Source organism: Marmota marmota, unplaced genomic scaffold (genome assembly GCF_001458135.2).
Source record: "Marmota marmota marmota unplaced genomic scaffold, marMar, whole genome shotgun sequence".
Lineage (NCBI taxonomy): Eukaryota > Metazoa > Chordata > Mammalia > Rodentia > Sciuridae > Marmota > Marmota marmota.
In genome coordinates, this window is record NW_026000108.1 from 11,236,869 (window position 1) to 11,262,097 (window position 25,229).

The 25,229-nt window shown below is 39.0% G+C and overlaps 1 protein-coding gene across 2 annotated transcripts in view; it reads right to left on the reverse strand.

Moving 5' to 3' along the window:
• Tapt1 (transmembrane anterior posterior transformation 1) overlaps positions 1-25,229 on the reverse strand; it is a 46,136-nt gene that overhangs the window by 19,402 nt on the left and 1,505 nt on the right. The window contains exons 2-7 of one of the 2 annotated variants that reach the window (XM_015481975.2): positions 15,715-15,833; positions 10,565-10,630; positions 5,664-5,826; positions 2,634-2,769; positions 843-940; positions 598-667 (exon numbers count right to left, since the gene is read on the reverse strand). In XM_015481975.2, the coding sequence (XP_015337461.1) occupies positions 598-667; positions 843-940; positions 2,634-2,769; positions 5,664-5,753 (394 nt within the window). In that variant the 5' untranslated portion in view covers positions 5,754-5,826; positions 10,565-10,630; positions 15,715-15,833. The remainder of the gene's footprint in view (positions 1-597; positions 668-842; positions 941-2,633; positions 2,770-5,663; positions 5,827-10,564; positions 10,631-15,714; positions 15,834-25,229) is intronic. The other variant, XM_015481976.2, reaches the window with a different exon arrangement.

Genomic DNA, 25,229 nt, shown 5'->3' on the forward strand with positions numbered 1-25,229 from the left:
TGATTGGTAGAATTTGTAATATATTCAGAAAATAAAAAATACAGTTTGCTGTATAGATGTCACTCTTTCAATAGTTTTTCATTTTCTTAATTTTTTTTTCCTGGTACTGGAGTTGAACTCAGGCACTTTACCACTGAACCACATCCCCAGCACTGCCCCTACCCCATTTTTTCTGATTTTGAGACAGGGTCTTGCTAAATTGCTGAGGCTGGTCTTAACTTGCAATTCTTCTGCCTTAGCCTCCAAGTCACTGGAATTACAGTTGTGTGCTACAATGCCTGGAATTTTTTCTTAATTTTTTAATTGAGTGTAAGTCTTTAAAGTTCAATTTATTTCTTCATATGGTTAGTGCTTTTTGTGCATCCTCTAAAAATGTTTGTCTACACAAAGATTGAGAATATATTCTCCTAGATTCTGTTTTAGTGTTGATAATGTTCTAATGTTTTATAGCAATAAACCATATTAAATTAACTTTTTTAGGAGGGGGTAGGGTCAAAAATGTTTTTTAACCTTTATCCAAATCAGCTATATTTATGGCAGTCAACCACTTTGAATCAATTTTAATTGGAACTGCAAGTAGAACCTAATTGTACATACCACTATTTGACATTTGAAAGAGATTGTTCTTTTCAAACTTCTTGAAAACACTTCCTTTAATTTCAACAAACTGAAATGGAAAACAGAAATATCTTTATCATTGTAATAGTTTCAAAAATCGATTTGCTATATATAAATACTTCCTGGAGAATAAATATTATACAGAACAAAACACTTCATTTCATCTACAGTATCACCCCACAGTACTTTATAATCCCCAATGTAAAGTAGAACCTCATACTTACGTTATTAGACATCATGATAGTGAGCAGGGACTTGTTGTGTGAGTTAAAAGCTACATTTAGTGTTGTTGCCTGAACCATTATGAGAATCGCATGCAAAACTAATGGAATGTCAAGGAAAAACCCAAAATTTATTTCCATATTATTGATAGATAACACTAGAAAATTCTGAAAGTGAATAATGGAGAAATGACCATGCTTCCTAAACCAAATATATGTATTTTATTTTCTTCATAATTTCCCTGTCTGTTGTAGTTGACAAAAATTTGATAGGAGAAAAGGAATGCAATCCACATGAAAGAAGCCAAAGCAGAAAGGAGCTTCTGTGTATCCGTTTACTTAGACCCCAGTCCTCCTAACCAGTACGGTTCTGCTTTTTCTTCATCCCTGGAACGTGGCACAATGCTTGTGAAACATAACCTCAAAACAGCTGGAAAAATAAATTTATGGAATAAATTATCATAAATACTGAAAGAAGAGACTTAGAATATACATTCTGAATTAAGGTAATTTGAATTTAATAAGAAAAGAACATAAAAGCTGGTCTGGAAGTGATTGTCTTCTCTTTTCTTCAGGTAACATGGATTGTTAAGATAGCAAGAAATGTCTAAAAATTAATATGCTTTTTCATCTGTCATGCAGAATTCTATTCATATTACATATGGAACAGTTAATATGTTATCTAAAATGGTAACTGCTTTACTCCACTAAAGCTGGAACAAGCTTCTGCCCTAACAGGTATCTTTCCAGTTAGCCCTTAACTTCTCAAATATGAACCCAATTTCTTCTAAGTGTCACTCTTTGACACTAAGAAAGACTGTGAGTGAGTCCTAACTTCACATGGAACTCCAGAGTAGGCATGCTTGGTGCGTGAATATGTGTGGGTACATGCACACACACAGACTTTAAACCAGGGATACAAACACACACACATACATTCTTATAAAGAATTCACGCCATAAAGAATATTACTCAGCCATAAAGAAGAATGAAATTATGGCATTTGCTGGTGAATGAATGGAACTGGAGACTATCATGCTAAGTGAAATAAGCCAACCCAAAACCCAAATGTTCTCTCTGATATACAGATGCTGACTCGCAATAAGTGGGGTAGGGAAGAAGGGAGAAGGGGAGGCTCACTGACTGCAGAAGATGGAATGGGGGAAGGAAGAGGGGATGGGAATGTGAAAGATAGTAGAATGAATCAAACATAACTTTCCTATGTTCACATATGAATACATGAACAGTGTAACTCTACATCACGTACAACCACAAAAATGGAACGTCATACTTCATGTATGTATGTCAAAATGCATTCTACTCTCATGTATAACTAAAAAGAACAAATAAAAAATAAAATTAAAAAAAAAAAGAATTCACAGACTTAAAAATAATGCCAACAGCCAGGGCCGGTGGTGCACACCTGCAATCCCTATGACTGCAGGCTGAAGCAGAACGATGGCAAGTTAGAAGTCAGCCTCAGCAATTCAGTGAGATCCTATCTCAAAATAAAAAATAAAAAGAGGTGGGGATGTGGTTCAGTGGCACAGCACCCCTGGATTCAGTTATACCACGAATAGTAATTTTCCAAAAGTTCAAAGGGTCGTTGTAAACATGAGGCTCTTTAAACTCATTTCCAATTTCTATTAAACCAATTTCTCAAAAGGAAGCAGGTATTTTAACTTAATCTTCTGGATACACACATATATCTTTAAATCTATGAAACAACAATCCAAAAAAAAAAGGTAGAATACGTGCTGACTGCTGGAATTTTCAACAAATTTAAAAGGATACAGACATAAAGAACTGCCATGAAAAAATGAGGGATCACCCCGATGTGGGCTCTCTTTCTCTCCTTAGGCTCTGTTGCTGTCCAGTAGAGGGCATCCAGGATATCTTGTCCAAATGATGAAAACAGGCGGTCAGCAACCTACAGAGAAATGGCAAAAGACACTTCTTCACATGCCCTAAAACATGGTACAATTCAGTGTCACGAATCATCTGTGGGCTGTACGTGGGTCACCATGCATAGAAGCTGATGAATAGAGACATCTGGTATCTGGGAATGGTCAGTGGACATTTCCTCTGGTCAATTGCCCAGGGACAATGTGAATCTCTTTCCCACTCTGCCACGGCCCACACAGCACCTGAGATGGGTGTGACCTGCCAAGATGTCAATCAATCTGCTGACTGCAAGAGATCACAATGCAAGACTCCACCCTTGAAACCTTATCCCTGCCTTAAATAAACCACTTATCCCCTTAAATAAACCACTAAAGATATTTTCCTTTTGTCTAGTTCCAGAACCCATGTGGACTAGATCTATCAGGGGCTTTATAGTCTGTAAATATATTTCTGAGTATATGTGTTTTGTTACTTGCTAATTACCTGAGATTGTAGGTGGCTTGGATTCCCCTGGGCAGAAAGAACCCCACAAAGAGACATTGGCCATCATCCTCTGCCCTGAAAATTCAGATGCAACTCGAATACTCGAGACCTGCCTAATGATTTTTTTTTTAAATACTAGTACTAGGTAAAGTAAAGAAAGGGGATCTTTATTTACTTATTCATTCATAATTCTTTATTCTCTGGCACATAGTAAGTACTCAAATATTTTTAGGACTTGAATTAGAATTTGTACAATTTGCTGTTCATAACAAGAAAAGTCTTATATAGTGTCAATAATGAAAGTGGACAGGCACATCAAAATCATGGTGCCTCTGGTTTTACACTTTAAACTCAGCTTCAAACTTAAATTTAAGGACAACTATATCAGCTAAGTCACTCTATGCACACCTAATATTTGTAAACAATGCAGTTGTATTTTGCTTGACATTTACTATATGGAATTTAAAATCTACAGATTTACTTCCTAAAGACATTTCAGGTATTGCTCTTCTTGAACTCAATGTTAACGCAGACACATGAGAAGAGGGAAGAACGGTATCACGCCACCTGGGAGTCAGCCAAGTGCCACCTCCTACGAGAGGCCCTTCCCAGACTGCCCCATCTTCTTGTGGCCCCCACGGCCTCCACGCATTACCTTGGTCTTTCTCATCAGTCTTCATGATTTTCTCACATTTCCTTGTTCACTGGCTCTCTCCCACCATACAGCATAAGCTCCAGAGAACAGGCTCCGCCCACCCCCATCTGAGAGGCCTAAGACTGCACAGCATGCAGGCCCTGCAGCTGAAAGTACTTGCTGACAAACACTCCTGAGGGAGCTCTCACCACATGCCAGACTCTATGCTAAACTCTTTGTATTGTCTCATCCAGTCCCATAACTTCCCTAATATCTCTACTCTACAGATGAAAAGTTGATTATAGATAATCGGCAATCAGTAACCAAGCCCAGAATAACCAGGTAATAAGAGAAAGCATCAGGAATAGATCAGGAGGGAGTTTGTCTCTAGACCTAGAACCTGGACTCTTACCTGCTACACTTAAGCCATATCATCAGGTAAGGTTACAAAGTTAACTATTTAAGCCATTTAAATTGGCAATTTGTGCATCCTTTTCCATGACTCACTTTCTAATAACAGCAACAACACTACCCTGGAAAGGGCTCTGTTGAGTGAGGAGATGCACACATGAAGTTTGGTGGCAGGAGAAGCCCTTATTTATGCCCTGCAGTCCCTATGAGGCTGGGCAGTATGGGAGGTCAGCAGGGCACTGGCAGGAGAGCAGATCAGCAGTAGCAGAAGAAGGGCAAGGCTCAGGCCTATGTTTCCATGAGAGGGTGGGGAGAGGCTGGGCAGCCCTGCTTCACAGACTTCACTCATACCCAGCTTTCAGCAACCTTTGCCCCTAAGGGGGCAAAGCAAGTGCACAGGCAACCAGCCTACAAACAGGAAGCTGGGTGTACACAAGGACAGCTAGGCTTCCATGGCTTCTGGAGAGACATGGGAAGCCCTCACCTGCGTAGTAAGGCATCAGGAAGGCCTGCTGCCCCATGTCACTCCACCTGTCTATTTGTCAGGGGAAATGTCCTCATAGTAAGTTAAAAGACAGACCTTACAATGGTCTAAAAACCCCAGGTGGCTGGGGATGTAGGTAAGTGGCAGAGCATATGAGACCCTGGATCCCCACTGAAGAAAACAAAAGGTATAGGAAAATGTAATTTAAATTTCAAAATTATTATATAACCTAGTATAGCTATTTTTAAAAAGCTGATTAAGAGTCTGACTACAAAACAAAGTAATTTTTTGTAAAGTAAATGTGTAACTTCAATATTTTTGTTATAAATGTAGGTTTTTTTTACTTTAAACTGTATAAAGTGAAATATCTTTTGTATTAAAAATATGAAGTTTTTACAGAAATTGGAAAACTATAAATTTCAAAGCAACTTAAAGTGTAAATCTAGTAGAGCAGAAATACATATAATCACAGAATTTATTTATAGTCTTTAAAAAGTTCTAGTAAAAAAACACAACATGGATATCCAATGAACTTGCAGAACAAATTTCCCTGGCTTTTGACAGTATACATTCTCTAAGTGTGCTGACTCAGAAACATCCACAGTAGGAAAATTCCTGCATGCTGGAGGATACATCACACCCCAGCCTGCTGCCCCAAGTGTGTCACACAGCCAGTAGCCCAGGCATCCCCTCATTAGAAGCACAGATTCTCCAGGCCCACCCCAGATCTACCAAAGCAGAATTCAACTTAACAGAGCCCCAAGTGACTATCACATGTTAAAGGCCAGAAGCACCTTTACTAGACTCTCAGGCACGTTCTACACTGGGAGACTTGAGTCATGTGCAGTGGCCACACCTGTGCAGACAGCAGGCTAGACTGACCCTGCAGGGTCACAAGCACTCTCACCTCAAGCATGTTGTAGATGATGTAGAGCTTGATGACAGACTGCCCCCTTATCAGGTGGTACATCATAGAGTAGTCGACATAGTGCATCATGAAATAACAGATCACCAAAATGACGCCCTTCAAAATGTCACACACCTGGGCTGGCTGAAGCAAACGTCTGTCCCTGAAACATACAAGAAGTAATGAAATATGAGTCTTACTTTATGTGTTCTCAAAATACACAATCTTTACTGGACATATACTAGCAAAGGCAATGAGAATTAGGCTGACCTTTTAAAAACTTCAAGCTCACAAGAAAAGTCATACTAAATGACTACCTGACAGTATAAATTTTTCTGTCTACAGAATACAAAGATGTTAAGCCAGAATTACAACGAGAAGTTAGAAGTCTTCTTCACAAGTGAACAGAGGGCAGGTACCTGCTGACAGAGAGCCTTTAAGCAACCGTTTTCCATGATGACATAAGCCTTCCACCTACTGAAGCACCATCCTGCTGGGCCAGTCCTCTCTACAATGTGAGCATTCTGTGCGCACCAGTCTGCACTTTGTACTTTTTATTCAAAAGCATAACAGGTTTCTCCATTTCAGTTCACAAGGAACTCCTATTTCCACGGCAGCACAGCGTTCCCTAGGCAGATATACTATCACTTATTTAACACACCCTTGACAGATTTCCAATCTTTCCCAAGACAAACTATGGCACAATGCACATGTCATGTCTCATAAATATATCTAAATATATTCTTGAAGTTGGAGTTTTAGGGCTACATTCACTTGATATTTTGATAGAATCAGCTGACGTGCCCTCTGTGGGGTGTGCCCATGTACTCCTCTGCTGGCGATGTGAGGAGGAAGCCTGCAGTCTGTGTGCATCCAACAGTGTGAGACAGGCTTCTGAGTCTGCCAGTCTTGGGGGTGAAAAACAGTATCCAGTGTAGTTTCAAAGTTAATTTCTCCCAGTAGGAGAATGAACATCATATAGAGTTATTTACCTTGCCTGTGAATTCTCTACTATTTTTTTTTGTACTAGTTTATAGGGCAGTTCTTATACTAAGGAAGTTCTCTGTGATGTGAATTGAAATGAATTATGAAACTTTTCATAACTAATGAGAAGAATCACTTCTTAATTCTCGGGTCAGAGTATGAAAATCTAAACCTAATCTAACATGTCCAAGTAAAACATTTAAATAAGAGAGAACAAAACATAAATTAAAAAAGAAGAGATTTAAGGTCTCTTTCATTGGATACAGAATTCCTCTGACGAGGGTGTGAAAGATACTTTCTACATGTCTACTGTAGGCTTATTCCTCAAGATGAAAGATTCCTCAGACTCCCTTATTGGCAGCTTTTATTGTATAGTACACTCAATAAAAAGGCCTGAGTATTTCCCTCAGGAGCTGCAGAGCCTTTTATTTCTAATTTTGGCAACATTCCAAGCAACAATAACAACCAGGGTGAGCTAATTTATTGATCAGTCTCTGGCCTCTGAACCACCTGATTACACCTTGGCATTCCTTGCTACCTGCACTCTGGGGCTCTTTCCTAACCGCTGTCCACCTCCACACCAGGGGCTCTTTCTTAAGTGTTGGCGAGGAATCTTTAAATCTTCCAAACTATCACCTGGAATACTACTTTACAAGACCATGTGATGGGTTCCAATTCTGTGAGCAGTTGTTACAGAACCTGTTTTCTACAATGTGAACTAAAGTTAAGAATGACCTTGGCTGATCTGTTTACATACAAAACATGGGATACTGCAAGTCCTGAAGAGGCGCAAATCCAGGATGGGTTACAAGTGGCTAGGAAGACATTCCAATGAGCCTACATGGGAGAAGGGTCAGAATGTGTCTAAGTCAGTTCATACGTCTTCAAACAGGCATGAGAAACCTAGTGAGATGATTCCTGGTAGTCAAAGTCGGGGCCCTGGGTAAAAGCACATCAAGGACACTGAATCAATCCCTGTCATAGATTGGGATACCTAGGCCATACCCTTTCTTTTCCCCAATGTTGCCCCTTTCTCCCACACAGATTCCAACCCTTGTTGTCTTGTAGACCCCCAAATGAACTCCATCTCCCATATTCTACACACCCAACCCAGAGCACAGATCTCTGCCAAGGGTTACCTGATAGCTCAGGGAATTTCCTGCCCCTACCCACACAAGACTGAGAAAGAAAGAACTACTTCTGTCCAGAGTAAACACATTTTCAGTTCAAACGCTGAGAGAAGGAGAACTGTGAACACTCTTAAGTTCCCTGGCTCATGTGTGCCCATCTCCACTCTGATGGCCAGGAGACGAAGTGAGAGGTGTCAGCGCAGGTGGCACTCAGACCTCCTCAGAAACGCCTGTGCTGCTCCTCCTCCTGTGACTCATGCACGGCTCAGCACATGCTCAGCACATGGCACCAAGCATAAGGCCTTTGGATTTAAGGACTACAGGTCTTATGTTATAATTAAGAAAATGATGGGAACTAAAAGCAGGCTAATATTATTTAAATTTCGCTGATGACCAAAATCATTTTGTTTACTAACGAAAGTAGAAAACTACAGTTAGATAGAAGTCTCTTTTGGTATATGCCCAATTGCATTTTTTTTATAAACATATTTGCAACTAAGAAACAATTTGGTAGCATACCTAAGAAGGAAGATCATTGGTAGAACTGAGATCTACCAAATATTGGAAATATATATCAAAATAATGTAAAACCACACTTTTTGAAACAAGATAAGTTAAAATTAATAGTAAACAACTTTAATTTAGTTTTATCTTACCTAGGATTAAACCAGGCTGTCAAGACAAAAGAAAGTTGTAAAAACGCTTTATGCTACAATTCAGTTACGACAGGGCACGCACCATTGCAGGCACTCCGCAGAGACCCCTGTGAGTGCTCACAATAGTCCACCACTATCCCAGTTATACAGATGGGTCAGAGGCAACTGAGCAGATGCCTGTGGCTCATGGTGAACAGGGTGCTCTGTGGTGGGGCAGGGCCAGAAGCTTGGCAGCCCTGTCCTAGAAGGCATGCTCTTCACAACCATCTATATTCACATCTTTTTACAAAAGAACTTTTAAGTTTATAGGAACCAAGAACTCAGTGCTTTCTCTCTCACTAAAATTTAACACTATGCAACTTACCATCTGGAAAAACTGATATACCTCTCATTTTATTCTTTATTTCTAAAAATACAGGTAAAACCCTAAGATGATGTGTTTCCACTCAAACTCCTTTCCTTGCTCTAAAGAAAATCTTCCACTGCTAACACTGTAACTGGCTGCTATAGAGATGACCATGATTTTCAAAATTAAGGAATAGTATTCAAATAAAGAACAAAAGAAGTAGAACCCTTAGGAAACAAGGGTCTTGTATTCACCCAAATATCCTGGTTTTTGAAATGGAAAAGTTGCAAAAATAAAACACTGTTTCAAGATACCTATATGTATCATAGCCTAATAAGAAACCTGACCTCACAAATAAGTTTACTAAGTTACTACTTAAACCAATCACAGTATTTGTTCCTTCTTTGCCAAGATATTTTTAGATGACTATCTGGAAACATTTCAAACTCTGTAAGAAGCTTATCTACAGCCCTGCCAATCAACTTGGAATTGGTCTTTGAATACTGCAGGCTAACCAACATTTTTTTGTTATAAATGGCTGTTAAATGGTATTTACTGGCAATTCCTTTTGCAAATATAGAAAATCCTAAGTGAAACATGTTAGGCAAAGTAAAACTCACTAATCTAATTTATGGGTTTGGCTGCATGTAATCAAGCAACATTAATAAGTTGTTCACCAGAACCTTAAAACATTTTCAAAATAAAGACATTCAATAGAAGTTTAATTTTCTATGTTCCTAAATTTTACCTTTTATTCCTACAATACTTCCATTGCTCTCTTACTAATTATTACAATTTACCATTTTATATTGCAGAATTTACCATCTTAAACACCTTCAGTTGTTGTGGAGGGCTCACAGGTATATGGGGACACAGCTACAGGTGGAGAAGATGATTTAGGTCAGGCTGTTCCTCCCTCTCTAGAGTCTACTACTAAAGTAACACTGGTAACGGATGGAAAGATCAAGAAGGAAGAGGCAGTGACAAAAATGAGCAAGGAGAATGGGAGAATCCTATTAATTTAAATCATTGTTGAAACAGGCCAGGGTATCAGCATGAGTTATTTCATTATAAAATACACAAACTGGATCTAGCTTTTTTTCAACATTTCAAAACATTTGTGGTATAATTGAAGAAGTGAAGAAATATAAGCACTATTAAAATAAAAAATTGAAAATATTTAAAATGGTTCATATTTTTGAAAGATAAGTCCCTTTATAATTTTAAAGTAAATTGGAATAAAGTACTAGGAACAAGATGTTTCCCTTAACTAGGAAACTCAGTTATTTTCAATATTAAGCATGACTGATATACAGGATTACTTAGCACTTTCACTGAATGATTAAAATCTGTATTTGGACCTTAAAATAATTTCAACCTATATTAGAAAACAATAATGGATTTTATAAAGCTATGTTCAGTAATTTGAAGTAATGTAAAACAAAGTGTTTACATGGAAGCCCTGAAGGTGTGTCACCCACTCTGGTGTTGGGGATGAAGGTATCTGCTGTCCAAACTAGATCAGCATGTGCAATTAAGAGCGTTTCACCACGCAATTTTCACGTTGGGAGAAATTATGGTCAAATTCTTCATTAACAAACATGGTCAAAGCTATGAGACCAAGTAAGGATGCTATTAAATGACAGGGAACCCCTTTCTGCAGCATGTTTCTGCGCCCAGATGGTTATGTGTACCTATGCTGTTACTTCTGCATCACAATTATAATTCATTGTACTGATGTCGAGTTGGCCAAGAGTATAGAAGGAAAAATCAGGGTTTACTCACCACAAGGAGTCCCTGTGCCACCACCTTCCATCCTATAAAGGAAGTGAAAGTGCTCCTCCCTTCGGTCTGATTTACGAAAGAGAAAGAAAGAGAGAAGGTTGTAATGTTGCTACGCTACTTAGAGCGTCATGGTGAGGAAATGGGACAACAAAACCTGAGGTTAGAAAGACTCTAGTATAACACACTGCTCTCCACCGGCAAGCCCTGCAGACCAGCCCTGGTCAGAGGAAGCAGCAGGCGTACTTCCTCCCCAGAGAGACACAATGCTCCCTACATGTGCTCTCCTGGTGGTGCCAATCACTTAGGCCAGAACCAAGGCTTAATTTTGCCTGAAAAGAGAAAACCTATTTATAATGCATATGTGAAGTTAATTTGGGGCAGAACTATCCTGAAAGAGGTAAGGCACATGGATCTCATTAAGAAACTCAAGCATTTGAAGTTCACAGTTTTCTTGGAGAAAAGTGCTTTTCTATGGGGTCAACTCTCAAAAGCAAAGACATTCTTGTCTCTTAAAACAAAGAAAGAAAATTTTTAAAAAAAGAGTCACTGAAGCCTCAAACAAGAGTTTGTGCCTAAAACTGGGGTGAGGGATCAGAAAATTTGCTTGTACATGTTTTATTTGTTCTAAGTAAAAGTTTCCTTTTACTGCAGCACTTGTTACTTAACCCTACCCAACTCACCACTAAGATGCTCTAGTAAAATGTTTTCAACAATAACTACACCTCCTGGCACCAAATTTTGTCATTTCCTTTATAATCTCCATCAACTTTCAACTCAAATGTGACTGATAATTTGATAAACAAAATAACATCACAAATTTTAGAAGGAAATGGGGCCCACAAAAATGCCAGGTAAATTAAAAATACTTACATAGTTGGCTAGTTTTTATTTGCTCTACAAGTAAATTTGGAAAAATGATGGTTGATATCTCATTAGCATAATACAGACCAGTCTGTTTTTCTGAAAAATAAAATCCTACCATTCTCCCTAGAAACAGACACCTCACATAATGAATCACAACTCATCACAAATTATTTGTTTTCCATGTCCTCAACCATTAAAAGATCACCTTAATTCAAAAAGTTTTGAAATATTGCTTTTAAAATGATACTACCCTATCTAGGAAAGGGAAGAAATATGTAAATGAATCTGCTTTTAAAGAATCTAGATGTATTTTTCTTCTCTATTTTTTTTTAAGTCTACTAGAAAACATTTGGGGGCAAAAATTTTCCAAGATCACTAATTCATTAGAAACAGATTCAACTAATTATTTTTGAGATCACCAAGGACAGACGTATACTTTTTATAGAGGCCTTCCTATAAACAAGACACACGGCTACAGACTCAAGATAATTATCCTGTCAACTCAAAATGGACAAAACTGACAGGGTCAGAAGCTGGCAGAAGGCACTGTGGTTGTGCAACTACGATGAAGGCTGTCTTACTAAAGGGGCTGCAGACTTCTCCTGGTCCTCTCCCTGGGTCAAAGTCAGAGGCTTTGCTCACTTGGTTGTCACCTCTGACAAAAAAAACTAAAAGCAAAACCAAAGCCAGAGCCCAAAACCATGGCAATTTTTCAGAAGATGTGGAAACAGATTTAAAGATTAAATTAAAAGATTAAAAAAGCCTTTCCCAAATGCCATACCAGACAGAACTCTAAGCCGAGGCAGCAGGAACCTCAACTAGGCAAAGGCAACACTATATCTCTACTATGGGTGTGCTATGGAAATAGTACTATAGGCTGTAGATAGCTAGTTATCATGTCACCATTTGATGAGTTTGACAAATACACTTTCCCCTCTCTTTTGAAATAATTTAAAAGAACTAAGAGACTAGGAAGATAGTTTTTATGGTAAGAAGATTGGAATATGAGTGAGAAAAAGAAAACATTAGTTAGAAAAAAGTACACAAATAACTCCTTTGCTGGTTTCTTTAATTTCTTCTTTTCCCTTTGAAATAAAAGTCAGACTGAAGGAAAGAGCACTTTTGCTTGCTGAAAAAGATGGAACATAACATAGCTATAGGCAAGACAAGTCAAATAATCTATAACAGAAGTGGAGCACATTGGAAGGAAAGCTATAAGAAGGCAGAATTTGGCTTTCTACATAATCATTTTGTAAAAGTAAAATTTATTTTTATACTCCTAAAATATTTGAAAAGTCTTAGACTTAATATTAACAGTAGCTTTGTTTAATATAACTTTACACATTATCATGTAATTTTTGTGTTTTTAAAAATAATGCTCATTAATTCACATTCTCCTATGCATATGCCATGGAAAACAGATGTATGCTCGTGTTATAAACTGGGCATGTGTAATTCTCACATACTTCAATGCTAAGAAAACTAAGTCCAAATCAGATACTGATCATTATTTATCTCTTAATTTTTACTCTGATCTTTCATACACATATTTAGCTATGCAGTAATACTAATTGTGTAAATAAAATTTATTTTTAGTGCTATGAAAAAACATAATGCTCAGAGAATTGTTTTCTAAATTACTCAAAGGAGATAAAATTGTAACACATATTACTATAAGTACATACTTCTTTTGATATACCTTCCTAAAGGCATTGAGATTTTAAGGTAGTATTTTCATATTCTGTGTCATCTAGCCTACCCTCACACAGATTATTCAAGAGTGCTGAAATTTTGTTACATAATTTTAACCAAATTTCATATTTCATCTGTATCATATAAATATTAATAAGTGATAGCATGAAATGTAATTTTTTAGTTAATCCCAATTGCATAGTGGAATCTTAAGTGAGTAACAGACTGCCCTCTAGCGTCCTTTCAGCTGTTAAACCTTGGAAACAAATGTGATTCAAACTAATTTAGATTGTAAAGTCTTTCAAACTAATATAAAAAAACAATCATTTTTATGTGCTAAAATATTAAAATATAATAAGGTTGGATCTAGGAGGCATTAGTCACTCAACAAATAGGAGCAGAAGAGTTAAGATTCCTATTCCTTGCAATACCTCTTTTAGTATTCAGAACAAACAAGACTTTTCTAGTGCTACTTAAGTGCCCTGCTTCCCTAAGTGACAAGGGACACACAGAAATGAGCCCGAATGTGGCACAGAGTAGATGACTGAACACAATGAGGTTTCAAATTAATGCTCCAAAAGAGACCCTTGGGAATACTGGCAAATCACTGTCACTCCATGTGGTCACCTGTGTGCTAACGGACGCAAGAAAGGAACCCGCTCTAGGAGGAGGAGTTGATTAAGCTCTTCCCATGCTTCATCTCATCATGCTAATAATCATCTAGAACATTCTAAGTCTCTAAATGCCATTCATAAGAAGGTGGCTAGAACACAAACTGGCTGATTTTGTCCACCAGAGGATAGTGAAGAAGTCATCTAGTTCATAACATAGATGTGAAAATCCCCACGTATTATTTTGTCAGGTAGTTTCATCTGATTATATCCAAATTTCCACAGATTTATCCTCTTTATGTAGCCATAGGTGAAGATTTTGCTAGATTTTGTTCTGGCTTTCTGACAAGGTTAGTAAAACATCATGAATTTATTGAGCTCACAACAGTAATAAACAATGAACTGAGGTGAGGTTTCGTTACTATAAAAGCACCATGCCACAACTGTCTTATAAAAGGTGCACTCATAAGAACAAGGCCTTCTCAAAAAATAAATAATCTATTAGAAATATCTTAAAGCTAACAGTTAAATTCCTAAGATGATTCTCACATCTGATTAACTTATGGTTAATAAAATATGTAACATCATTCACTATTTTTCTGGAAGGTGAGACAGATGAATATGTAAAGTATCATACATACCACAAACACAAGCTGAATTCTTATAACTTTTTAGTCCAAGCAATCTTACAAAGAATAAATTTTATTCTTGTCCCAATATGATCACCATGATCATTAAATCATTCCTATTTACAATGCAAGGATTTTCATATTAAAACTCTTAATTTTTGAAGAAACTATATATGTTAAGTTTATGCTTGTTTTCTCCTTTGAAGATTTTAGAGATCATAGTTCAAAAAAAATGTATATATATATGAAATTTTGTACAGACAAATATTTTTATAACTCAATTTCCATGGTTAATCCATTTTATTAATTATATATACAAAGAAAGAGTCACTACAGTAAATTAAGTTTCATAAATTATTGTCCATTTTAGCAATCTTAAAAATTTTTTCAAAATGAAATGCATTTAGTAAAGTGATGCAAGTTGGAAATGTAACTCAGAAACTACACTAAAAACCAAATAATAATGTTAATGAAGAGTAACTAAACAGAGTGGAGGCATGTTGACATAACTACACAAAGAAAAAAACCTGCAAAATCAAAGTTTCCTTCCAGCCTTAAGACCAGTAAGCACTAAGCTTCACACGGGCTCAACACTTTCACCCTACTCTGATTTGGTAGAGAAGAAAGGGAGAGAAGTTGGTATTTGTCTCCTATGAAACAGGCATTATGCTAGGGTCTCTTTACATCTCCCAGTCTTTGTGGTAAAGATACTGAGCTTTCAATATCCCTTTTTAAGCAATGAGAAAACAGGCTTAGAGAAGTCAGGTGTTTGCTATAACTAACCAGCTAACTAATGTTGGGTTGGGCTGTCCGACTCTTCCCATGAAAACAGTATCCTGAATGAATTTTTCTGCTGTCACAAATCAGGGGGGGAGTCTCACCTGTAATCAATAACTAAGACTCCACAGGCCACTAACATAGTGATTCTTAGATCAATAGGAGGAGGAACCCTGCAGTAAGAGCTCCTTAGAAGATTCTGGAATCACCCGCCTCCTACCACCCTAACCTAGAACCCAACCCTCTTTCCAAAAGGATGCCTAGCACGCCCAGGGACTTGGAGAAAAGAAAGGCGGAAGCAAATCTTTAACTCTCATTCTGGGCCTTGATAAAGTCTCTTGTAATAACGTTTTATTGGCTACAGCAAAAGTTTTGTTTCTGGGAAAAAATATGCATATAAAATGTATGATATTATATAAACATATAATACTCATTCAAAAGATAAACAATTAATTTATGCACTAAGGGCTAAGGTGTGAATAAAACCATAAACTATCCTTATTCTAAAAATCCTATAACTAGTAAAAAATAATGAAATAATTTAGACACTTAAGATAGTTAAGGATCTTAAACTTACCTTAAGCCGTAGCAAGGCAGAGTAAGGAGTCGGAACAGTGCCAGGAAAACTCTCAAAGGAAGCAGAGTGAACACATACAGAAATGCATCCAGGCACAGGAAGATGCCAAAAAACATGAGCTGCATTTTAAAAGGAGAAAAGGAAAAATAAGTCAAATATTCTTCAAACAGCTATAGATAAAAATTTCAAATAATCAGAAAATTTCTAAACTTGATAAGAAATTAATTTCTTACAATTTAGCTCAGGATACAGGAAATTAATAATTCCACTTGGGCACATGAACTACATTTTAACGACAGTACCTTTTCAAAGTCAGGTTTGTATTTCTCCAGAGTCATTGGTTTACTACCTATAAGAAGTCACTCACTCAAGACAAGTTGCCCTGGCCATGGCTATGCCGCGTCTGATGGAGCTTTCTGGGTACCTCCTCCCACTTTAAAGACATTACAGAAAACTTTTTAGGTAAAACTTCTTACCTCTTACTTAAATTTGTTATTTTCTATTTACTGGAGTGCTTTATAAAAGACTGAAAGAGTTAAAATACTATTTATGTTAAAAACGTGAACTGATTATTAACTTAAACACAATTTCATATACACTGAAAGCTGCTATATTGGGACGGTCTTATTCTTGTTAACTTAGGAACTAGCAGCTAACTTTTTTTTTTTTTTAACTCTACCACTGCTCTTTTTTTTTTTTTTAATCTTTAATTTGAACTGGCTTAGTTTTTTAACAGGAGCACATGTTAATTTTTTTATTGATTTTATTATTTTTTTTAAATACACGACAACAGTGGAATGCATTACAATCCTTATTACATATATAGAGCACAATTTTTCGTATCTCTGTATATGAAGTATGATCATGTCAATTTATGCCACTATACATGTACTCTTCCAATGTTCTTAGTCACCTGTCAAGTCCTTTCTAATTTTTTGGTAACATTATATATTTTTACCTGTTAAATCTGGGACTATATTTTACAGGAGGATAGAGTCTTGGTGGTTTGCTGAAGAAGACAGCCCAGGCTAGTAAACTCTGTGTTCTAGGTGGTAGCTTTCGTCAGGCCTAACACACGAATGGAGTCTGCTTTACCAACCCTCATCGTCAGACTCTGCATCCCCAGAGTCAATACACAGTCCTACCTACAGATGATAGCTAAACTTCACACTGCAGCAGGCTACACCAGCCCCACTCAATTCATCTGTTAACACTCTAGCCTCCAGGAGATGGTCTTTAAAGAGGTAGCATGAGGTTAAAACTTTGTTAGTATGGGCCCAAAGGGAAGACCATGTGAGGACGCAGGAGAGGTGGCCATCAGTCAGCCAATGAGAGGGGCCTCTGAGGGGACCAAACCCACTGCACCTTGACCTCACCTTTCTATTGTCTAGGCCACTCAATCTGTGGTACTTTATTATGGTAGTCCGGACAAACTAATACACACATCTTTAAATAAAGGCATACGTTTTATTAATTTTTGGTAAGTGTCTCAAAAATATATTACACAAATATGTGTAAACTTCTTAAGCTGAATATGTAGATCCTAATAGTTTTTGTTCTGTTTTCAACAATTCAGACTCATATGAACAACAATGAAAGTACAATGTTAACCCAACAAGTCACATGCCACAGCGCAGGGGAGAGTCCTTGTTTTGCATCTGTATCCCTGATTTACCTACAAAGGAGAGGTGCACAAGACTGAGTAGTGGTTCTTATTTATTTTTCTCCTGTCAATGAGAAGCCTTTCCCTATCTTCAGGTGGACTGCCTGGTGGAGCACCCAAAGCAGAAACTTCTGGAACCTGCATTCCCAGAAGGCCCTGTGGTGTGTGCGCAGGACACAGTGCATGGGAAAGGGAGCAGGTAGCTGTCTCCATGGCTCTTGCTGGGCCAACACCCACTAGCTGCTGTTGTGGGCCTAGTAATGTGCAAGCCCGTGGGTACAGACAGTCAGCTAGCGGTCTGCATGGTGCTAAAGGCCGTGAGGACAAACTGTGTGTGCTGAGCACAGGGTGGTCGACAGCCAAACCAACGTAGGGAGACTGAGAAAAACTCCACAGAAGAGGAGACCCTGAAATGACATCTGAGGAGACAAGAGCATGTGCCCCACAGCTAAGAAGACGAGGCCTGTGGGGAGCGGGCCTCCTAGGGCACAAGGCATGGACACGCACACAAAGGGGACAAAAAAGATTTAAAATGTACTGTCACCTTTTGCTGTCTTAGAGGAACCTGAACTGGAATCATCCATGGTCGGCACAGGGACACAAGTCAGAGGACCACCCTTCCACATTAAAATCTTGTATAAACCCTGGACAGGCAAGTGTGCCCATACTGTGCTGGACCTGAAACTGGACCTCCAAGAGCCCTGAGCACAGTACACCACAACATGAAGTTGGAGGAAACAAGTGGCTCAACCTGAAGAAGTCATTGATGCACACAGGAACACACGACAGGAAGAAGAGCACCAGCCTTTTAGGGTCTGGTGAAATAGAAATGTGCCGCAACTCCAATACCTGCTGTTCTGATGTTACATATTCTCAGAAAACAGCACTTTTTAAAATTTTAGGCAAAACTTTCCTAAAAAAGCAAGCAAGATATAATTCTGAAAATATTCATCTGTGAAGGACATGAAGCCGCACTGTGTACCATGAGCCACTCTATGCAGGGTGGTGTCTGTGCCTGCTTCTCACTTAGCACGCAGAGACCCAGAAAGCCAACAAGTCGTGTGTGGAAGGTGTCGGGTGCCGCAGGTGTTCTGGGGGGTGGCAGGTGCTCACTGCTTAATCCTCTAACACTCCTGAGGTCAACGTCACCCCTGACAACTCACCAGGAGCTCCTAAGGTGGAACACCTGCCCCAGGACATGCAAGGGTGACAGGAACCAGCTCAAGCTTGATGCCTGACCCCAGGCAGGCCCCAGGCCCTCCCTAAAGTAGTCTGAGCAGAGCAAAAGCTCTTACTATTTCCATTGGCTATAGAGGCTAAGGCAGTTTTCTTTCTGCTAACTGGTCTTGCCCATTGCTTGGTATCATACAAAATAAGAAATAATAGAAATTTAATGAGTCAATTTTATACAGGGCTAGTGATTTTACATATTTAGGTTTGCAGCTAGCTTTGTTATTAAGAATTAAAAGCTTTGAGAACATATTAATAATAACAATGTGCACTTCCATACCGTCAGCTAATTTGTATGGCATCTTGATAAAATAGGTAACTACTATTTCCTTTTCATTTGGACAAGGTGTGACTTTAAGTTAATGAAATGAGCACATATGCCTTTGCTTCCCTTTTGAGAAGCACAAAAGTCTCCTGTTCTCCTTTAAATGCCATTTGAAACTTCAAAATAAATACAACATTGATGCTAAAATGCAAGAAGTACAATTACAATGATTTTGGAATACACCTCTTTAAACCCCGGGCCCCCTAAGTGGTGGTCACTCTCCTCCCAGGCCCCGCTTCTTCAGGTGAGCTGCACAGCCTCACCTCAGCTACCTGGTAGAGGGCTGTGCTCACTTGACTTGTTTTTCACCTTTACAGGGAAGGCCTTATAATGAGCGTGTCATCTGTGAATTAGCAAGTGCATGTCTAACAAAAAGCAGAAAACCAAAAATATGGCAAAGAACCAAAGCATAATGAAACACTCCAAGGAGAAATAGCAAGCTGGGCTTTTTGCATTCTGTGGTAGACACACACCCTATCTCAGGGATGGAAGACAAAATGCTACACAAGATCTTTTGTGAAGACCTTCCTAGGGCTGGCTCATTCTTTGATTTGTCCCTTTACCTCTCCCCTCACCATTTATTGTACAGCTCTGACAATGCAGACTGAAAGCTGAATAAATACATATTCACTACTTTAAGAAGGTCAAAGTTCTACAAAGGAACTTATTGCCCAAAGAAGAGGATTCAACTTTTAAAAACAACACACAGTCAGAAATGCATTTATATTGCAATTCACTATGCACCCAAAATATCAAAAGAAAAGCTTCACAAAGATAATACTATTATCCTAAGAAATACAGATTGATGTTTCCTCTCCCTTTTTAAAATTCATGACCCAATAAAGGTGGTAAACCAGTCTGAAAATCGGGTCCCCAAAAAGAAGCAGGTTGAGATTTAGTTCCCTGCCTGAGAAGCTATCACAAGCACTGGAGATGGCTCAAGCTGGCTCCAGGGAGCTTTGCAGAGGGCAGGGAGCTGGAACACTTTGGCATATTCTTTGAACAAAAGTGAATTAAAAGCTCTGAGTTACAAATCACAGGCACACGATTTAAAAATCTCTTAAAATCCACTCTCAGAGTAGAGATTTATCAACTATATATGCATATGAAAAAATAATTATTTCAACATAATTGTCTGCTGATGAATGAGGGTGATTCTTGCTGTTCCTATAAGTGAAAACAATCAAAGGACAGAAACGTTCATGGGCCTCTATCTCTTGGAGGCCTTGTCTGGCAGGACTTCAGGAGCCTCTGCAGCTGCTGGGCTGCAGTCTGCCTGTGCACGTGGCCTCAGTCACACTTCATCTCTGCTCTTAGAGGCAGAAAGCAGCACCCCACTGCCTACAGTGAGACTCTGGAGTCTGCCCAAGTTCTTGAGCAGCGCCGACAGGGCCAGGGCACCAGGCTGCAGAAAACGGAAGCACTACTGTTACTACTGACAATTGTCATTCAAGCCTTCCAGACTCAAACTCACAATGGATTTGCCATTCAATACATATTTTTAAAAGACTTCACATAAGTTTTTAACATCTGATCTTCGATGTTGAGAAAATGACAAAGTGGAAGTGCTTCGGTGATACACAGGTCAACAAAACATTGTGTGCCAGTAAAAATTTCTACATCTTGTTTTTATCACATTTATTTTAAATCAACTACTGTTGCTCTTACCCACTTGAAAAACCCTGCCTCAAAAGAAATAAACAAAAATACCAGTCTGTCCCCATAGAAAATGGATTTTTTTTAAAAAAGTCTTTATTTTCCCTTTTGAAAAATCTGTCTCCTTTAAATAGCATTTGAAATTTCAAAATAAATAAAACATTACGTCTAAAATGAAAGAAGCAAAATGGTTTTGAAATTCACAACCTATCTCTTCAGAGCGCATAGATCATCTTCTGAAAATTCTCAACGCCAACTCTCCCACCATCACTGCCACCACCCTGACTGAGGACCACAGGTCTGTGTGTGGTGAGAGAGGAGAAAAGAGTCTCAGAAAGAGGTCCCCTCTCCTGCCCCTAGTCTCTCTCTTTATAGAGCTCGAGTGTGTGCCACAGGATCCAGACCATATCTTGCTCAATCCTATACTGGGGAACAAAAGGTCTTTAGGAAAGGCCTTCCCCTGGAGCTGACTAGCTGTATAGTAAGTGCCAGTGAAGGAAGCAGTCACGCTGCTCTGGAAACCAGCTGAAGAGATCAGGTCTGTGCAGTCTGTCTGTTGTGTGGGGGGAGTGGGGCTCTGCGCAACAGGTATGAGGAGCAAGAGCTAGGAAAGCTCTCCCACGGAGGAGACAGGATGGGCACTAGATTCTGCCAGGCACAGTAAAGAGGACCAGAATTCCCAGGCAAAGAGAAGAGCATGCAAGGTGCAGTGTATTACAGGCTGTGAGGCTAGAACGTTAATTATTATGTAAGAGGGATGAAATGATCTTCTGTTAATTGCTAAGGAGCTCAAACTTTTATCCTATGCTCCAGAAATCTTCAACACACCCACAGACAGGGATCCATTATTAGAGAATGTCAAGCAGAATGGGCTGTCAACAAGAAAGTTTACAAACCACTGACTTTGAAAGCAATCGCTTCCAGATTTAAGGACATTCCTATCTAGAGTCATTTTCATTCACCTGAATTTAAAATATCCAGGCCTCCGGGAGATCTACACTCTAGGAGACAGCCAACAAAAGGACTAACAGCCAGACTCTTCTATGATAGGCAAGGCTACATAAACCTCTGTAACTATGGGAAACCAAGCAGTCTTGATAAAGGACTTCCTACTAATCACAATCTGCATCTGTACACATTTAACAGGATAGATTTCATAAGAGGAAAATAAAAAAACTTTTTTTTAATTTAGAAAGAACATGCATATAAAATTTTCCTACTTCTCTTATCTCCAATCCATGTTGAAGACTTACTTACTCCTCTGTGACAACCCACCAAGCTGAGCTATTTATTACAGGGGACAGACAGGGTAGTGAAGCTCCTGGGGAGGGCTAGGGTAATGGGGGAGCCTTCATGCCCCATAGCAGGCTGAGTCAATAAGCAGGGTCCTCAGAGCTGCAGAGTAAAAGGAAGCCGCTGCAGGTAGTGATCACACATTTCCCAGATTCACACACCTCCATTCTTGGGCAGTGATCAGTGGCATCACAGAAGGTGAGAGCAAACAGATGGACAGGTAAGAAGGGAAGTATCAGTTGGAATAAAGGATCATAGTGGTCTGGCAGAGCACAAAGCAAAGAAAGACAGAGGTTCAAGATTGTTTCCAAAGCTAACATGACAGAAATAAGTTACTAACAAACACAGCCCCACAGTGCCAAGTTCCCACATGGTCTTTAAATACCTCAGTGAAAGGGGCCCTGGAATTTTTCTTCGCTGGCTTGTCCAACATGCTCAAGAGCAAGCAGGGCTTCCCCATGCTGCAGAGGGCTTCACCCGGGCTGCTCCTCCCTCTCACTGGAGTTTCTGGAAGGGGCTGGGGCACTGTTAAGAGAGCTAAGACAACTGCAGCAGGAGCCTGGAAGCTGCTGCCACCACTGTCACAGCAGGAGGTGACACACCTTGGTGCCAAGGAGAAATCCAGCCATGGCTGCTGAAATTCTGTGACATCTGCACTGATTTTCTTCTGTTTCTAAGCAGCCATGCAGGGGGACATCTAGCAAGGGTAGGTTACAAACAATGGCTGCGTCATGAGAAGAATTTACAGGAATGATACTCCAACAAGTTTTCATGAAATTAGAAACCAAGCAGGTGCCTAAGAAACCACTGCCATAAACATGGGTGTCAGTAAGCAAGCTCTACTCGTTTCACAGTGAGCTCCAGGACTTCTATGCTGAAATAGAGGTAAATACAGACATAAATACAGACATTCCTACGTTTTCTTAAAGGGTACCTCCATCTGACTAACAAGAAGGCAGCTCCATGTGATACTCTGATTAAGTTCATTATTTTGAAAGTCTCTGGGATCATTTTCCCTGGATGTTGACCTCTCTGACCCTCATAAAAAACGGCACTGAGTTCTCCCACTTGAGATTCTCTTCCTGGGAATACTTCCATGTGCAGGCAGCCCTCAATGTGCACAAGGGAAGGACTGCTGCGGACTTCAATCTCCTATAAGGTCCACCATGGAGAAGACACCCACTGAGATCCCCAGGCTCAGAAGGTTTTGTGAGCTGCTCAAGGACTCACAGCTAATCAACTATAAGCCTAGATCCCAAGCCAGGCAACCTGGCTTAGAGGACATTCTCTTAACCACTTCTCCTCCCAGTTCTCCATTAACAGTGTGGGGAAGGGTCATTCCATCTCCTTGGATATAAAGACAGAAAATAAAGTTCACCAAGTGAACCAAGAGGTATTAGCAGCAGATCTGGGATAAGATGCTAAAAATGTGTGTGAGGAAGAGGGATCGGGGAGAAAAAGAAGTGCCCCCCTCAAATAAGAAGTTCAAGCATGAAAACAAAAATATATGAAAAGTTGGAAATACTACTTCAAACTAGTTGCCTTTACTAGATGTCAAAGATGAGTTGTTAGTCCAGAGATGAAAGCACACAAAAATTTTCGGAGTTCTTTTCTTTTACACTAATAAACAGGTTTGGTAGGAGATACTGAGTTGATCTTTCTCTTGACCTTAAAGGACAAACATTAATTAGATGTTTTGTTGTATTTACAACCTTTAAAAAAACAAAGCTCTCTAATTTTCAAGTTTCTCTTCCTGAAAATATCATAGCATTTTCCAAAAAAAGATAGATATATTATATATTAGAATAGACAATGTAAACTAAAAGGAGACCAATAAAATAGAGTTAAAATTAATATTTATAATAAGAATATTAAATGAGAGCTTGCTTATATAAAATAAAAGTCTTAAAGATACCAGAGTAAATTCATGCTATTATGCAAGACATTTTAGCCTAGAATTAAAACCTAACTCTGCTTTGTTCTAAATTTCACTTGGCCTTAGAAGTTAAGGAGACCAATGAATGGATAAAGAAAATGTGGTACATATATACACAATGGCATATTACTCAGCCATAAAGAATAATGACATTATGGTATCTGCTGGTAAATGGATGGAACTGGAGACTATTATGCTAAGCTAAATAAGCCAGTCCCCAAATATCAAAGGACAAATGTTTCTCTGATATGTGGAAGGTAATCCAAAATAAAGTGGTAGTGGGAGAAGGGAGATTAAAAAAAGAAGAAGAAAGAGAAGTTTTTAAAAAAGGGAGAGGGAATTTTATCACAATATAGGAAAGAACAGTAGAGGATGAAGGGGATGGAGGAGGGGGGAAGAAGGGATAGGAAATAGGAAGAACAGTGAAATGATTCTAGCTAAACTTTCCTATGTGTATGCATGGATGTGGTATGATGGGTCCCAGCATTAGGTGTATACACAGGACACTCATTAAAAACCAAACAAACAACAACTTCCCCCCAAAACTGTAAATGGATTTTAGAGAGCTTGGTGGAGTGCAGGGAGGGGAGTGAGGAAGGTGGGAAGTGCTGGAAACTGAATTGGAGCGGGCTACGTTCCATGCTTTTGAGATTATGTCAGGGTGTATCCTGGTGTTGTATATAACTAAAAATAATTTTTAAAAAGTTTAGGAGAAATTGCTCTAAACTGACAAATGTAACAGCCTTTGGTCCATTTAAGCTTTAAATCTTCTTAATTGTTATAAGAAAACAAATTTTCCTAAATATGCCTAAAACAAAACCCTTTTTCAGAAGAAAGAAATGATTTAGAAAATTACTACAATTGAATGTTAAGTGTTAATTCAACTTGTCTGATGCTATATATTTTACATTCATATAAATGAAATAAAAGTTTCCTAGACAATAGTAACCCTTAGAATGTTCTCTAATACTTTTCCTATTTTCTTCTAAATAAAAAAGGAAAAGGAAATCCTGATGGGCACTAATCATACAGATCACATGACCCAATAGGGTCTGGAGATGGACCCTGTTTAAAACACCTGCGGATGCTTAAGTCTCATCAAGACCTGGGGGGCATTTCCTCACAAGGCAGTTGAACTTCACTTGACCCTGGGAGGCCTCAGAATCGTGACTGGATGCTGCCACTGCTCACTAGTTTTGCCACGGGATGGGCAACCAAAGGGGTTGCTCCTTGAGGCAATGCTCTGGCTGTGTTGCTGAAGACTGAGGGCTGCAGGCAAATCCCTCTCTGTCCTCTCCAGAGAAAATGGGAGTTGGCACTGCTCAGATGGGTGGAGAAAACTCCCTGGGCTTTGGGGGTAAGTCCAGCCAGGTAAAGGCTGAGTGTGCTGGCCTTGTCCTACATGAACATAG